At 55.8% G+C, this 14,190-nt stretch overlaps 1 protein-coding gene across 6 annotated transcripts; it reads right to left on the bottom strand.

Annotated features, from left to right (window-relative positions):
* Nucleotides 1-136: 136 nt before the first annotated feature.
* abca5 (ATP binding cassette subfamily A member 5) lies at nucleotides 137-14,151 on the bottom strand. Of its 6 annotated transcripts, none has more exons than XM_088438953.1 (38): nucleotides 14,002-14,151; nucleotides 12,921-13,066; nucleotides 11,991-12,177; nucleotides 11,241-11,414; nucleotides 11,065-11,162; nucleotides 10,633-10,859; nucleotides 10,416-10,557; nucleotides 9,950-10,138; nucleotides 9,720-9,867; nucleotides 9,469-9,646; nucleotides 9,059-9,117; nucleotides 8,702-8,988; nucleotides 8,126-8,245; nucleotides 7,911-8,049; nucleotides 7,633-7,723; nucleotides 7,421-7,560; nucleotides 7,222-7,341; nucleotides 6,900-7,101; nucleotides 6,554-6,720; nucleotides 6,347-6,486; nucleotides 5,955-6,098; nucleotides 5,770-5,883; nucleotides 5,385-5,675; nucleotides 4,764-4,877; nucleotides 4,510-4,647; nucleotides 4,380-4,448; nucleotides 4,107-4,192; nucleotides 3,906-4,035; nucleotides 3,699-3,816; nucleotides 3,519-3,610; nucleotides 3,284-3,447; nucleotides 3,150-3,225; nucleotides 2,976-3,070; nucleotides 2,179-2,298; nucleotides 1,940-2,092; nucleotides 1,310-1,389; nucleotides 1,182-1,237; nucleotides 137-737 (listed from the first exon to the last, which is right to left on the bottom strand). In XM_088438953.1, the coding sequence occupies exons 2-38, from the start codon at nucleotides 13,035-13,037 to the stop codon at nucleotides 600-602; spliced, it is 5,103 nt and encodes a 1,700-aa protein (XP_088295079.1). In that variant the 5' UTR covers nucleotides 13,038-13,066; nucleotides 14,002-14,151; the 3' UTR covers nucleotides 137-599. The 6 variants fall into 6 exon arrangements, with proteins under 6 accessions (XP_088295079.1, XP_088295078.1, XP_088295081.1 ...); XM_088438952.1 differs by lacking the exon at nucleotides 14,002-14,151 and adding an exon at nucleotides 13,520-13,684; XM_088438955.1 differs by lacking the exon at nucleotides 14,002-14,151 and adding an exon at nucleotides 13,520-13,684 and having other exon boundaries at nucleotides 5,385-5,555.
* Nucleotides 14,152-14,190: the final 39 nt, after the last annotated feature.

Here is a 14,190-nt window from a genome sequence, read left to right as displayed (position 1 = left end):
GAATTGAAATGCAGGGCTCGACTCGTCGACTGCGTCATTCGCCACTTCTCGTACACACTTCGGCGCAGTTTGAACACCAGCACACTAAATAGTGAAATGCGTTCATTGAAACTAAAAAACAAAACATTCGCACAAATTAAAAAGAACAATTAATACTTTTATTAAGCAATTTCGGGGAAAAAAATACTCCATGCAGTTACCTTGCCCACCCCTCATATAAATAATCAAAATGCTTCGCTACGTGTGCGAGATCAAATTGTGCATCCCGCTCCATCCGATGATGGCGTCCTTATCGGTGTGAAAGAAAATGAAGCCCACCGCAGCCAGCATTCGGTGGTGCGACTGTGCCGTGATACTCAAGATACGAGATAGTTTGTGGACGTTTAACGGACCTAAAAGAACAATTTTTTTTCCCGCTACCTTTCACGCTGCCTGGTCACCAAGGGTGACCGCAAGGGTCACACCTGTTTGCTGCCTACGACCTGGACGGCTTGCGTTCCCTTAATTAAGTGCGAGCGAGCGGCGCGAAAGGGGTATACACACATAGGCTACACACAAACGCACACATCAGTCAAGAGTCCGGTTTTGCATGCGGTGGGTCAGAGCTGTTGCACGACGCTTTCGCCTTGGTCGGCGAGCAGCAGCTCGTCGGTCAGCCGGCGCCAGCGGAAGGTGGTGCTGAGCGATCCCGGCTCGTCGTCCTCGTCATCCTGCTCCTTGGCGAACTCCAGAAAGACCTGCGGGCGCATGGGAATCGTCGTCGCGTCACGTCGCTCGTTTGACCCACCCGCCCACGAGTCACTCGAATGAGCGGGCGATGCAGGTTTTCAAACCTTCTCCCTCAAACGCATCTCATTCAAATGATTTGGATCCTTTTCAAGCACCTGCAAAGCTTGCTAATAAGCTTATCATTTAAATCGGGCGTGTCGGGGAGAGAAAAGTGGAGAACGTGCAGGATACAAGCCCTCCGGGACGGGATGGAGTTCAAACAAACAAACATTCTGTTCACACATCACAATAGGGTGGGCCAATCCCGGAGTCCTGCAATTTTCTCACTTCATTTAAACCCTTAGCTCACCAACAAGCTTTGCTGGAGCTTGAAAATAATCCCAATCATTTCAATCAGGTGTGTTGGAGAAAACATGCGGGACACCAACCCTCGAGGACCCTAAACGTCTCACCTGTTCCAGGGTGGACTGCGAGAAGTTGTACTCCTCAAACCCGTACGTTTGCTTCACTGCACAAACACACGTCTCCCTCAGTTGATGCCATCGCAACTTCGGCCACATTTTGTGCGCGCCAGACTCACTGCGCTCCAGGTGCGAGAAGGCGGCGGCCAGAGATCTGACGTCCTCCGTGGGGACTTTGTACTCCATCAGCGTAGCAAAACTGTCACAAGGAAGCGAGTTCAACTCTTTCAGTGCTAAGCGGGATGGGGAAAGGCGAGTGGCCCATCACTTCCTGTGTGGAGTTTGCGAGTCGGTTTCCACAGGGTACTCCCGTTTCCTCCCACACTCCGAAACGCGCACGCCTGTGTATGGGACCTTCCCGATTGTCCACAAGGGTGCAAAAGTTTGTTTTGTCTGTGTGCCCTGCGATTGGCTGACAAGAGGTTGAGGGTGTGGCCGCCCACTGCCCCAGACAGCTGGGATAGCCTGCGGCTAAAACAACCCACGGGTGCAATTACTAGCGTAGCTGCGACTACTGTACTGTGAAAATCAGAGGGCCCCCCCCCCCCCGGCACCGGTTCGTGCGTGGATGGACAACCGGCACGGGTCCCAGGCGAAATAACGATTTTGAGACACCGATTTAGTTGATCCTTTTTGGCGCCGCTTTTCCGTTTTGGAGTGAGGAAGGACGGCGCGGCTTCGGGTGAGAGCGCTCACTCGCCGGCGCCCCCCACCCCGACGACATCATTATGAGAGGAGCGTGTCCTCACCTGTTATGCTTGACGGCGTTGGGGAAGACGGACAGGATGTCGTCATGCATCAGCGCCACCTGGCGCGGGCCCGCCGGGTGGTCCCCGAGTTTCACCTCCAGGCCGTAGCCTCGGCCGTACTTGGCCTTCAGGTGCTGGATGGAGCCCAGGCACCTGCCGGACGGAGGGGCGGGCGGGCGGGCGCGCGCGTCCTGAGCCTTTGGACCGAGGCTTCGGCGGGCAAACGGGCCGGGACGCACCTGAGCCGGCCCGACACCAGGACGCCCACGCGGTCGCACACGGCCTCCGCCTCCTCCATGTAGTGCATGGTCAGCACGGCGCCGCGCTGACGATCCCTTATGGCGGCGCGCAGGGCTCTCCTACCATACAACGCATTCGCTCATTTGTTTTCTTCTTCTTTCGTACGGGGCAATCCGAGCGTTTCCTTTGCATGCCGGCTATACGCTGACAATTAAAGGCATTCTAATCTATTCTCCCTTCGCGAGCAGTCGTTCTCCAAGTGGGGTCCGTGGCCAGACCGCTCTAACAATTGGAAAACTGCATCCTTTTTAACAAAATGATATAGGAATCGACTTGACTTTTTACAGGGTTTATAAGGACTCGGGTTAATGGGAATCAAAAAATAAAGTAAAATGCTTGAGAAAAAAAAAAAAAGCATCTTTAACCAACTAATGCTGAAAAAATGTTAAAAAAACAAAACAATGTGTAAATTGCTCTGGCTCATTGACACAAGAGCACCAATATCGTCAACATTTCACCTTTAGAAATAGGAAGAAAACATGCGGATTGGTGGAAAACCCATTCATCACTGATGTGATTCCATCTCCCGCAGACTTTACAATGAGTGCCACTGCACCACCTGGTGCCACGGAGGTGCAATTACACAGCATGGCAATCGGAGGAGCGTATTAAGACGAGCGTAATCTTTCTGCACATTTTCCCCGTTTACTTGTCATAAATCGTGGCTTGATCACGTCAAATGGAAAATGGAGGGGAAAAGCAAACGTGCGCGCATTTCATGGCGAGAAAATCTGACCAAACGTGCTGCTTGGACTTGGGGTCCATGCCGGAGGCCGGCTCGTCCAGCAGGACCGTCTCCGGGTTCCCCATCATGCTCAGCGCGAAGCACAGCTGCCCACAGAAGCGCGACGTCAAGCTTTTGGCTTTGGACGCTTTGGTTTTGGAGGCGGGGGGAGCTTCGTCCACTCACTTTTCTCTTGACTCCGGCGGACAGAGACCTGGCCCGCTTGTGCGCGTGCTCCTTCAGTTCCAGGGCGTCCACCACACTGCGCAAAAGCAAATGATTGGCAAACGTAGGAGGGGGGAACGGCGCTCGGATCCCACCGCTGGATGATGGCGGGGACGTGCTGGCCCTTCAGCCCCTTGACGGCGGCGTAGATCTCCAGGTGTTCCTGCAGCGTGATCCTGGGCCACAGCGCGTTGACCTGGGGGCAGTAGCCCACGCCGTCCCGCCGGGCGTCGCCCCAGCCCAGCTCGCCCAGCAGCACCTGGAGAGATGGCCTTTTACCGTTCCATTTATTTCGCAGCTCGCTTTAGGGATTTTTGGCGTGCGCCCCACCTGTCCCGCCGTGGGCTCCGTCTCCCCGGCCAGCATGTTCAAGAGCGTGCTCTTGCCTGATCCGTTCGGGCCCAAGAGTCCCAGAACCTCGCCTGGAACCGCGCGGCGGGAACAACGGGCACGGTCGAGATGAAAAGACAAATTGAAGAGCATCCAAGTGTAGAAAAAGGGAAAAGGAACCTTTGCCAACGCAGAAGGAGATGTTCTTGACGGCCACTTTTGCACTCTTGCCCTGAGCCAAAGCGTCTCTGCGGGGTTTGTACTTCTTGCTCAGGTTGCTGGCGATCACCAGCGGCCTCTGGAACAAAAACGACACGGCGGCGAATTGAGGAGGTTGGCAAGAAAGGTGCGGGGGGGGAGGCGGGAGCAAAATGGCGCGCGGCCCACCCGCTCCGGGAAGCTGTAGCCCAGCGCCTCCTTGACCCGAAGCCTCTCCATCTGGACGTTGGGGTCCTCCTGCGGGTGGCGCCCACCCTCAACGTCGCGCTCCGCTTTGGACTTCCTCCCGAGTGACATGCTGGCCCCGCAAAGCAAACCTTCACGCTAGTGCTGCCCCCTATTGGAAGAAAAAGGAAAGGCGGGCCCAACCTGCAACAGCCGGCCGCCCCGCCGGCGCCGCGGCGTCGCTCCAGGCAGCGCAGCGCCAACATCAGCAGCAAGCACTGCAGGTACGGCTGAGCCCGCAAAAACCACGTTAGCGCTTCGTTGTTTGAAATTTGCCTCATCTTCATTCGACGCACCATTTTTTCAACAGCGCACCTTGAGAATGCCGATTATTACGATTCTCGTCAACTCCGCCCGAGTTAAGACGCGCGTGAAATTTCTTTCGGGGCCATTTTCCCAGCCCATTTGTTGACTCACCGCGACAATGGAGACGATTAGGTTCTCCAGCACCAAGCTCCAATAGGAATAAGACGGGAAGAAAGTGGCCTGGGAAGCAAAAAGGCGTAAAAAGCCCTGAGCGGAGCGAGCGAGCGAGCGACGGCGCTACCTCGGCGATGCAGTTGAGGCAGCCCATGAGCGGGTACAGCGGGTTGACCAGGCACAGGATGTTGTGCAGCACCTGCATCACGCTCCGGTTGTTGCTGACCAGAGGAAGGTGAACCAGCGCGGCCGACACCACGCACACCTGACGCAAAGTCACAACCTCGGCCTTGTCATCCGTCGGCGCGCATCCAAGACTATTCGCCCGCCCGCCCGCTTTCAGTCGCTGCAGGTCCCCAAGTAGCATAGCGCCAGGCTCACCATCATGGAGATGACGGAAAAGAAGTCTCTGTTGCTTTGGACTCGAGAGAAGGCGAAGGAGCAGACGTACGTGAAGAGGATCACGGCCGGAGCGAAACCCAGAGTGCACACGATCTGACAGAAAAAAGCAATCCCACTAGGAAATGACCTCAATCTACTAGAAGCCGCACCCTTATGGCCTAAATGGCCGTCAAAGCATTTTTGGGGGGAAAAAAAAAAAAGTCTTCTATTTGGGGAAGTACTTGGAAAAAATGGTACTTGTTTTGGATCAAACGGTGCGGCATACATTCTTGTGAATTCACAACTATTTTAACGCAACACTAATATACGTTTCCTCACAACATGAATTTTTCAAAGCGCGGCGTACGCCAAGTATCGTGAAGAAAGATCTTAGCTTAAGATTATAGTTTGCATACGTCGGAACTTTTTTCAAACAATCAAAATGTTTGTCGCCGTTTCTTGAGCGGCGACAATTGGAGATCGATCCCGATTGAAAAATGAGTTGTCAACTCGTCCTGAAAAAAATCCCGATTTTGAGACGTTTTGCTTTCGCGGGTTACCGGGAACAAAGGGCGCCAATCCGGCGTAGCGGCTCGGTACTGAGCAAGAAAGGGCGCGTACCACCGAGTTGATGTTGGCCGAGGTGAGCAGCTCTCCCGGGTGGAAGGAGAAGAGGATGATGGTCATGCAGGACACCAGCAGGTAGTAGAAGGGCACGTCCACGGCCGCCCGGCCGCACCAGTAGGCCGACGGGAGCAGGCCCGAAACGCGCAGCGTGGAGCGGCACTTCAGCTGGGGACGAGGGCCGCGCAAACGCGTCAGGGAGCCGCCGCCGATCCTCCTTTTCCTCGGCCGCTTATCCCCGCGCCGCTTTTCGGGTTTTTTTTCCTTCCAATTTGAGTTTTGCTCGTCCTTTCGCGCCAGCGGCGCGCCACTCGTGTCTTGTTCGGGCGTAGGTGAAAACGCGCGCGCGCGAGGAATCGCCGTCGGCGGCGCGGCGGCTCACCTCTCGATCTCGGACGTGCTCCATGGCAAAATAGGCGGGGACGCCCGCCGCCAGCATTCCCAGCAAAACCGACTCGATGAAGAGCAGCGCGAAGGCCAGGGCGGCCGGCATTCTCTGGGCGATGGCAAACACGGGGACGTCAGGGCGGAAACTCCCGGGTCGGCGTAAGGAACGGCCGTGCTCACGTAGGGGAAGGGCTTGCTCCACGTTTGGATGCGCGCGCCGGAACGGCCCCTTCTGAGAATGGCGTTGCTGAGGATGTTGACCGTCATGGGTAAGGAGTGCACCGTGGTGCTGTTGAAGGCCAAGTTGAAGGACATCGCGTGCATCTAAAGCCGCGCCGACATTCGGCAAAGGCCACCAAAAAAGAACGATTCAGAGCCAAACGGAGCAGGAAGAAGACGGGTCGGATTTGCAAAAAGAGCGGCAGCCCATTCCGAGCATTTCGGCGCGGCATAGTCGAATCCGCGCAATATTTCGGCCACCTAGCGTTCCGAGCTGGGTCATAATTCCCCCCTGGGGTTCCAGGAGGGTTTAAAAAGGGAAAAAAAGGGAAAAAAGCTCGCCCCGCACTGACCTCCAGGTAGTCATACAGTTCTCCCGTCACCTCGATGGCGGCGCTGTGCGGCGCCACCGCCACGTAGTCGCTGAAATCTTTCACCTCCACCGCGATGTCCTGCTTCTCCAGGCCGTCGATCAATTCTGAAAAGCCGTAAACTGCCGCGGGGTCAAACGGGAGGCGGGCCAAAAAGCCCGAGGCGGCGTGCGCGGTCGGGGCCCTCACCCGTGGACTTGCGGATCAGTAGCTTGCTGGCGTAGCTGCGGGGGGGTTGCTTTCTGCCCAGCAGGTACATGGGCTCAAACCGGAGCGCCGGCGAGCGGATCCGGGTCTCGCCGGTGGAATGGGACACCGCCAGCATGGTGGCTACAAACACCAGCAGCAAGAACAGGCTGCGGGAAAAGAACCGGCGCGCGCGAGTTGGGACCCAACTACTTTGCGGGGACGGCGAGCGCCGGTCGCCGCCTTTTCCGTTCTCCCTGCCCCGAGGCGCCCGATTCAAACGGGTGCTTGAAAACGATCCCCGTCGTTTGAATCGGGCGCGTTGGAGAGAGGGGATTTGAAAACTTGCCCGTAAGTGAAGGCCTTCCTCTCGCGCCACAAGTTGAGCATGTGGAACCAGGCCACGCAAGTGAACTGCTGGCGCCACAGCGCGCCGCCCTGCAGCACCTCCGACTTGTCCGAGAACATGGGCCGGCGCCCTTCCGCCTCCTTGTCGACGTCCTCGCTCTCATCCGCCGCCGCCGCCGCCTCTTGGTTGAAGACACTGTAGGCTTTTAGCGACAACGGGTACGCGTTACTGATTGCGAGCCCCTCGTCCGTCCGTCCGTCCGTCCGATCCGATAGCGGACCTCCCCGTGCGCGGGCCGCCATTTAAAACCTTCCGCTTTCACCTGCTTGGTCCACGTCGGCATCCGCCTCCAGATGCAGGAAGACGTCCTCCAGCGTCGTCATGGAAACGCCATAGTTGAGCAGGCCCAGGTCCAGTCTGGAGTCCATCTCCGAGAACAACCCTGCCCAAAGGACAGGCCGACTTTGGCGCCATCCGGTGGAAAATTGGGGGGAAAGACATCGCGGCGGGCGATCCCGTACCCGCGAAGGCGTGCATGCTTTCAAAAGGCAGCGTGAACTTTAGCTCCGCCTCCCGCCGCTGAGTCAGCTTGGCTTTGGGAACGTGCCGGCGGACCAGCGCGGAGACCGCCTCGGCGTCGCAGCCGTCGCCCGTGGACATCCTGCCGGGGGCGGGGCGAGAGGCGGCTCAGGCGCGGGGAGGCGGCCGGGGGGCGGGGGCAAGCGCATAGTACCTGAGGTGATATCCCACGCCGCACTTGGTCTTCAGGAAGAGGGACGAGCCCACGCATTTCAGACGGCCCTGCGAGATCACCGCTTTGCGATCTCAAAACAAAAAGCGCAGCGCTCCCACTCAATGAAAAGTCATACCATACTTTTAAGCGCATGAATGACTCATGATGGGTAGATAATTGCACGAAAATGTTCAATGACTTGAGGCGAACGAGCGCTACGGCCATCAATGAGTTCATTTTCTTTTTCCCGCTTTTTCTTTTTGGGGAAAGGCGCTCACCGGCGAGGATGTCGGCCTCGTGGGCGCAGCGCGTGCTGAGGACCAGCGCCCGGCCGGCCCTGCGGTTCCTCAGGAGGGACCAGACCCCGTGGCGGGAGCACGGGTCCATGCCGGCCGTGGGCTCGTCCAAGAGCAGGACCTGAGGTCGGCCGCGCCGCGTCAGCCGAGGGATCGGGATCGGGCCGGGCGCGGCGCGGCGCGGCGCCGCCAAGTACCTTGGGGTCCCCCAGGATGGCGATGCCCACCGACAGCTTCCTCTTCTGGCCTCTACTCAGATTCTTGGCCTGCGCCGTCATGATCTTGTCCAAGTCCAGATCCTTTAGCACTTTGTACACCTTGACCCGAGAAAAAAACAATAGCGGCGTTGACGCGCGTCTTCGTGCAAATGGAGACATTTCAAAGTCATATTTTCAGTCGGTCCCGCCCCCTTTCGCCGGACAAAAGCACAAGCGGCGTGCGTATGCATAGCGCTCGCCTTGAACCTTATTCACTACCAGACATTAAATATCATCTGCTTCGTTTATTTCTTTTTGGTACTCAAGTTATCAATGACTTTTCTACCCCAAGTGCGAACGTAATCAATTACTTTAGCTCCTTTTAACTTCTTATTACTGTAGTACTATTAATGACATCAATATCAACTTTGACCAAATGTGATCTTTTGAGCCTAAATGTTAACCTCTAAGCCTGTTCCTGGGGGTCATTGCCCCGCCCCCTCCACCCTTAAGCCCACTGTATTGAAGAGGTAACGGCGCCCACTCCGCGCCGGCGAGATAAATCGGCGGCGTTACCTCTTCGTCCACGTCGGGCGGCGGGATCCCTTTGATGGCGGCGAAGATCCTGAGGTGCTCCTCCACGGTGAGGACCTCAAAGAGGATGTTGAACTGCGGGCAGACGCCCACCAGCCGCTTCATCTCCGGCCCGTCCGCGACCTCGCCGACGGGGGAGCCGTAAATGGCGGCCCGACCGTCGCCGGGCGAGCAGATGCCGCACAGGACGTTGAGCAGCGTGGACTTGCCCGAGCCGCTGCGGCCCAGCAGGGCCGTGATCTGGCCCTCGTAAATGTCGAAGGTCACGCCTGCGGGGGCCGGCGGGACACGGTCAGACGGCGGCGGGGCCCCCGTCCGCCCGCCCTTGGCGCCGCCCACCTCGGAGGGCCTCCACCGTTTCGTCCTTGCCGTGGTACACTTTGCTGACGTCGTTGATGCTGCCGCACAAAGAGAGGCGCGCTTTTCACGCGTCTCGCCGGGCGGCCGTCTACTTTCAAAAAGCTCCATATACAAGAAACAATGTTTGAAGGACCTCAGGTCTGTCAAACTCATTTTTATCGCGGGCCGCACTTTAGTTTTACTTTGTCAGACGGCTGGAAGGAATCCAAATCATTTCTACGGATCAGAAGCCCAAAATACCATTCGGAAGGGCTTTGCAAAATAAAACTAACCAACGCTAGTTTGCTATTCTAGCCAGAAACGAGGAAGTCAAACTTGGAAGCCCACACCGCTACACCGTCTTGAGGGACAACTTTTGCGAATGGAAAAAAGACTAAAAAGGCACTCACCGGATGGCCTCCCGGCCTCGGAACTCGGGCGAGACGGGCTCGACGGTCTCGCCCCCGCCGGAAGCGCCGTTGACCTCCGCGTCGCACGCCGAGCCGACTTCCACGTAGCGCTGGCTGCGTCTGGACCAGTAGGACGGCTTGAGGAAGTAGAACGGCGACCTCCTCGCCCTCAACTCGCCTGCAATCACAGGGCGCCGGGACCTTGGGGGCGGGGCCCGGGCGCCCGACGGGAAGCTTCCGACGCGGCTTACCCGGCAGCACCTGGTCCAAATAGACGGCCAGCAGCAGGTAGAGGAGGCAGTCGGCCGGCAGCATGACGAGCGGCACGTAGAGCGGGTACGGGCCGCTGCCCAGCGAGCTCCAGACGGCGCCGGCGCCGTGGGCCTCCAGATACACCACCTGACGCGACGCGGCGCGGCGGGGCCGGGGGGAGGTTACGCGGGCGATTGCGGGGCCCGCGCCGGCTTTTCCTTAGGCCCACCTGCGCAACCCCCATGGAGAAGGCGGCGGGCGAGAACAGGCACAGGATCCAGACCAGCGGGCGCGGGAAATCCTCCAGCAGGATGGTGAAGAGCGACAGGCAGGCCAAGACCACCGTCAGCATGGAGCCCACCGTGCTGGCAAACTTGGGCTTCTTGAACAACGGCGTCACCATGAAGGAGAAGAAGATCTGAAAGCGCAAAGAGCGTCTGACTCTGGCGCCAAAGTTATCCGCAGAGGCCATCCCCAACCGGAGGCGGCGCCAAAAACAAAACATCAACCGTTATCGGTTCCAAACATTGCTTCGGGTGCGGTCCGGCGCCAGCCGATACACGGACGGGGACCGGGCCTCAAATTTTGGAATCAAACAGTACCAAGCCGGTAGGGTCATTCGGCGCGTTGCTGCTATGTCACGCGCGGGCCATTTGGACTCAACTCGCGCGCCTCCGACGGCGGGCGCTACTCACCGAGGAAATCCCGTAGAGGAAGATGAGCGCAAAAACCAGCGGGAAGTTGCTTTTGGGGAAGAGCGGCGTGAAGGTGGCGATGACGGCCATCAGGACGGACATGGCGCTGACCAGGGCGGCGTAGACGATCCCCCACGACATCCTGCGGGCCGGGCCAGCCGGACGTGGGCAAGAGGCGGAGGGCGACGCGCCGGCGGCGGCGGCGGCGGGCGCTCACCAGAAGGCGGTGTCGTACAGACCCATCATGGTCATGGTGTCGCGGATGCGTCGCTCCTTCTCGGCCGCCACGTTGGCGATGAGGAAGGTGACGAAGGGCGTGAAGGCCAGCACCAGGTAGATGGAGATGAGCGCGTGCGGGAACTTGTGCACCTCCACAAAGGCCGGCTGACCCATCATCACCGCCTTCACTTGTATCGGGTCCCGTTGCGGCAGACCGAGCTGCATCTGCGACGATCAACGAGAGGTCAACGAGGTCAACGAGACCTTTGGCTTCATGCTTAGGAATGCCAAATTAAAAACAAACAAAAAGGCCTATTTTGTCAATTGAACGGGAAGGCGCCGAGAGGCGCGGCTTCAGTACACGAGACCTTTCACCCTTCGTGCGGCTACTGAGAGAAAAGTGGAGCGCGGGAAAAGAAACGGGCCTCACGTGGACGATGGCCGAGTCGACCAGCACCTGGAGGGGGACGAAGCCCGAGTGCCAGTAGTTGGCCGCTCGGCAACTGGCCGACCGGCTCATGCAGTTGGCTGACGAAGGTCAAAAGAGGGGAGGCGTCAGGGGCGGGCGCGCTTGAGCCCCGGCCCGGCCGGCCGGCCGCCACCCACCGACGGTCTCGGTGAAGTCGCTGGGCCGCGGCAGCTGGTTGTAAGGGAAGCGCAGGCTGTAGGCGCCGGCCGTGGCGTTGTGGAAGACCACGCCCACCAGGCGGGCCGGCTGCAGCGCGCCGGCCCGCTCCAGCTCCTCCTCCGTCTCGAAACCCTTCAGCTTGTGCTGCAGTTCTGAAAATCAATTGTGCTGGCTTCAGACTCCCCAGCTTGTTTTTGTGCTTTGCTAACCGTTACGGCGCTTTGAAAGTTGACGTCTCACGCTCTTTCGTTGGGCGAGAACAAGCGCTTCGCTTTCCAATATGTGCCGCGTGCTTTTTCAAACGCCTTATCTTTGTAAAAATGTATTTTTTTTTTTTTTTTTTTTTAAATCAATCCGCTCTGGAGTGGCTTTGGCATCATGGTTTTTGCCCTATTAGGAATCGTGTTTGACACCTAATTCATTCAATTCAAAAATATCCCATCAAATGTTATGTACATGACCTTATATATATATATGTTATATAAAGTCAAAGATGCCAAAAAAAATCACAACCGCCTAAAGTTTTTTTTCAGTTTCAGTCTAACCTGCATAAACCCCGTAATGAGTAAACATTTTTCTGAAAGTGGATTTGCCCTGCTTTTTCCTTCCGATAACGCTTAAAAGGACGGCGGCGTGACGAGTTCTTCTGGAGAACGACGGGATGGCGCCACGTGTTTTCTCTTTCCAAGAACTACGTGAAGGGGGGATGCGGGCGCGCTTGCTCTCACCCAACCTCAGGGCCACCCATTCCATGATTGCGGCGGTGTCGTCCGTGACGGGCGTATAGCCCAGTGAGGTGAAAGGGACGTCGTCGTCTTCCAGCTCCGTGGTGGACACGGCGGGGTAGGACACGTGCGGATTTTGGTTGCTGATGAAGACGAGCAACGTCAACAGCAGCAGCGGCAGGATCACCTCCTGCAAGAGAACAAAGTCCTTGAGGCCAGCGCTTCTCAAAGCGGGGTCGGCTCCGAACCGATTCGAGAAATTGCACATTTGCGGCACCCGCGATTCGAGAAATTGCACATTTGCGGCACCCGCGATTCGAGAAATTGCACATTTACGGCACCGGGTGCCGCAACGGTGCTCTCGTTGTCAAAGTCTTCTTTAAACGGTGTCAGCAGTTTTTTTTCTCTGAATCGCATTTAGGATTAAAAAAAATCAGCTTGATGTTTTACAACTTTTTCTTCAGGTTACAATGTTTCAATACTGGTGCGCCTGTGTTCATGTTCCAGATCCATTTGCTATTTATGCAGAAAGACCGCACGTGTTTGAGATTTTGCATTTATTGCATTTTCAACATGACATCGACACACTCGACTGTTCAAATACGGCGCCGACACAACAGTATGACGAGTGATTGCATTTGGTACTGAAGAGTGCCCCCCGTCGGCGAATAAAAAAGCGGTTCAAACTCAAAATCAATACTACTTTGAAAGTGTTATCTTCTGTTTTGTTGACTGGGAGCTGGCCCCTGGTGGCTCATAGAAAAAAAAAACAGCAGCCAAGGTTCAAAGCGTGAGGAAAAAAGCGTATCTTCCAAATTGGGTTCTTTCAAGTTAACGCAAATTGAAAGGTGATATGTTACATTGCTTTTCTAGATGGTCGAAAGCACCGTTTGAAAAGAAGTGACAGTTGTGTTTTGGCGCGTGCAAAAAAACCTGCGAGCTCTGCTGTTTGGTCCTCCACTTGATGAGCACATTTTTGTAGAGGAGACTTCGGGTTTGTTGCCACACTCCGGCATCTCTGCGACTCCACTCGGTGCGCTTTTCCTGCATAACGTCCGCGCGGCCAGCTGTTGGCCTCACTAACGACACGCATGCGCGTTCAAAAACAAAGACACGCAGAAACGTCAAGCGCACACACACACACACACACACACACGCACGCAAGCGCACGCACGCACACGCGCACACACACACACACACACGCAGAAATCGAGCGTGTTTCTTCGATGTTTTCACAGCAACACCTTAACAATCCCCATTACGTCTTTAAAACGAACAAATAAAACGATCATGCCTGGCCTCGCCATAAAATACTCGCCCAATCGTAGCAATTACAGCGGCTAAACTAAACTTTGCCCCGCCAGCAAACTTGTCAATATTAATCAATTACCGCTGTCAGAACCGTGCATTAACTCATTTCAATCATCAATTGCTGAGAGATCACAGCAATAAAGCTAACAAGTCGTTTGACACGCAGTTGGAATCCCGGTCATAAAATGAAAAAAATAAAAGAAACAATTGGATCCACTCACGCAGAACACAGAGGTTAGTGAGGCATTCACGGGCTTTGCAAGGTGGAACGTTTTCGACTTGGCTCACATCTCGCGTTTTTCACTCACTTCCTGTTGTCAAAGTGCACGCCTCACATGAACTCGACCTCCGCCAATCGGCGACACGCTACTGAATGATTGACAAGAGCTTGCGCCAAGCGTCTGACGCCTGAGTATACGTCATAGAAGATTTTTAAAACAGGCAAAAACGTCACGCGACATCTAATGAGCCATTCGCTTGAATGAACTATCGGGGTCTGAGATCCGAGTTCTGTCCCGCCCAAAAACAAAAATCTTTTTTATGTTTTATTTTCCACCACTCGACCAATCAGAGCTCTTTTGTGTATGACTGACACCCTCTAATCGAAAATACGCATTTTGACGTCATAAACGCGACAAAGTCACGAAAAACAAAGCATGCAAATGAACAAGTCGTAATGATTTTGCATTTAAAAGTCTCGAACCTTCACAGTGTTGTCCGCGCGATGCCAATTTGTTGCAAACTTTGTTTTCCTTTAGATATTGTTCCGGGACGTCTGTGTGCGTGATCAAATGATGCTACGTTCCACTTCAGTGGGAAACCGTAGTTACTTACAGGGAGCGTGTCATTTAGGGGCGTTATGGTAAAGGGAACTATATACTTTGACACACAT

Source organism: Hippichthys cyanospilos, chromosome 17 (assembly GCF_059441005.1).
Source record: "Hippichthys cyanospilos isolate Australia breed blue-spotted pipefish chromosome 17, RoL_Hcya_1.0, whole genome shotgun sequence".
Classification (NCBI taxonomy): Eukaryota; Metazoa; Chordata; class Actinopteri; order Syngnathiformes; family Syngnathidae; genus Hippichthys; species Hippichthys cyanospilos.
Note: the sequence above shows the minus strand (reverse complement) of the source record. Positions and strands in the feature narration are given on the sequence as shown.

Coding starts and splice junctions, on each gene's coding strand:
- abca5 (XM_088438953.1), bottom strand. CDS start 13,037: ATGCAGGAAAAGCGCACCGAGTGGAGTCGCAGAGATGCCGGAGTGTGG. Junction 10,139..10,415: donor TCCTCTACGGGATTTCCTCG/GTGAGTAGCGCC, acceptor TTGCGCTTTCAG/ATCTTCTTCTCCTTCATGGT. Junction 8,050..8,125: donor CCATCCTGGGGGACCCCAAG/GTACTTGGCGGC, acceptor GGCCGACCTCAG/GTCCTGCTCTTGGACGAGCC.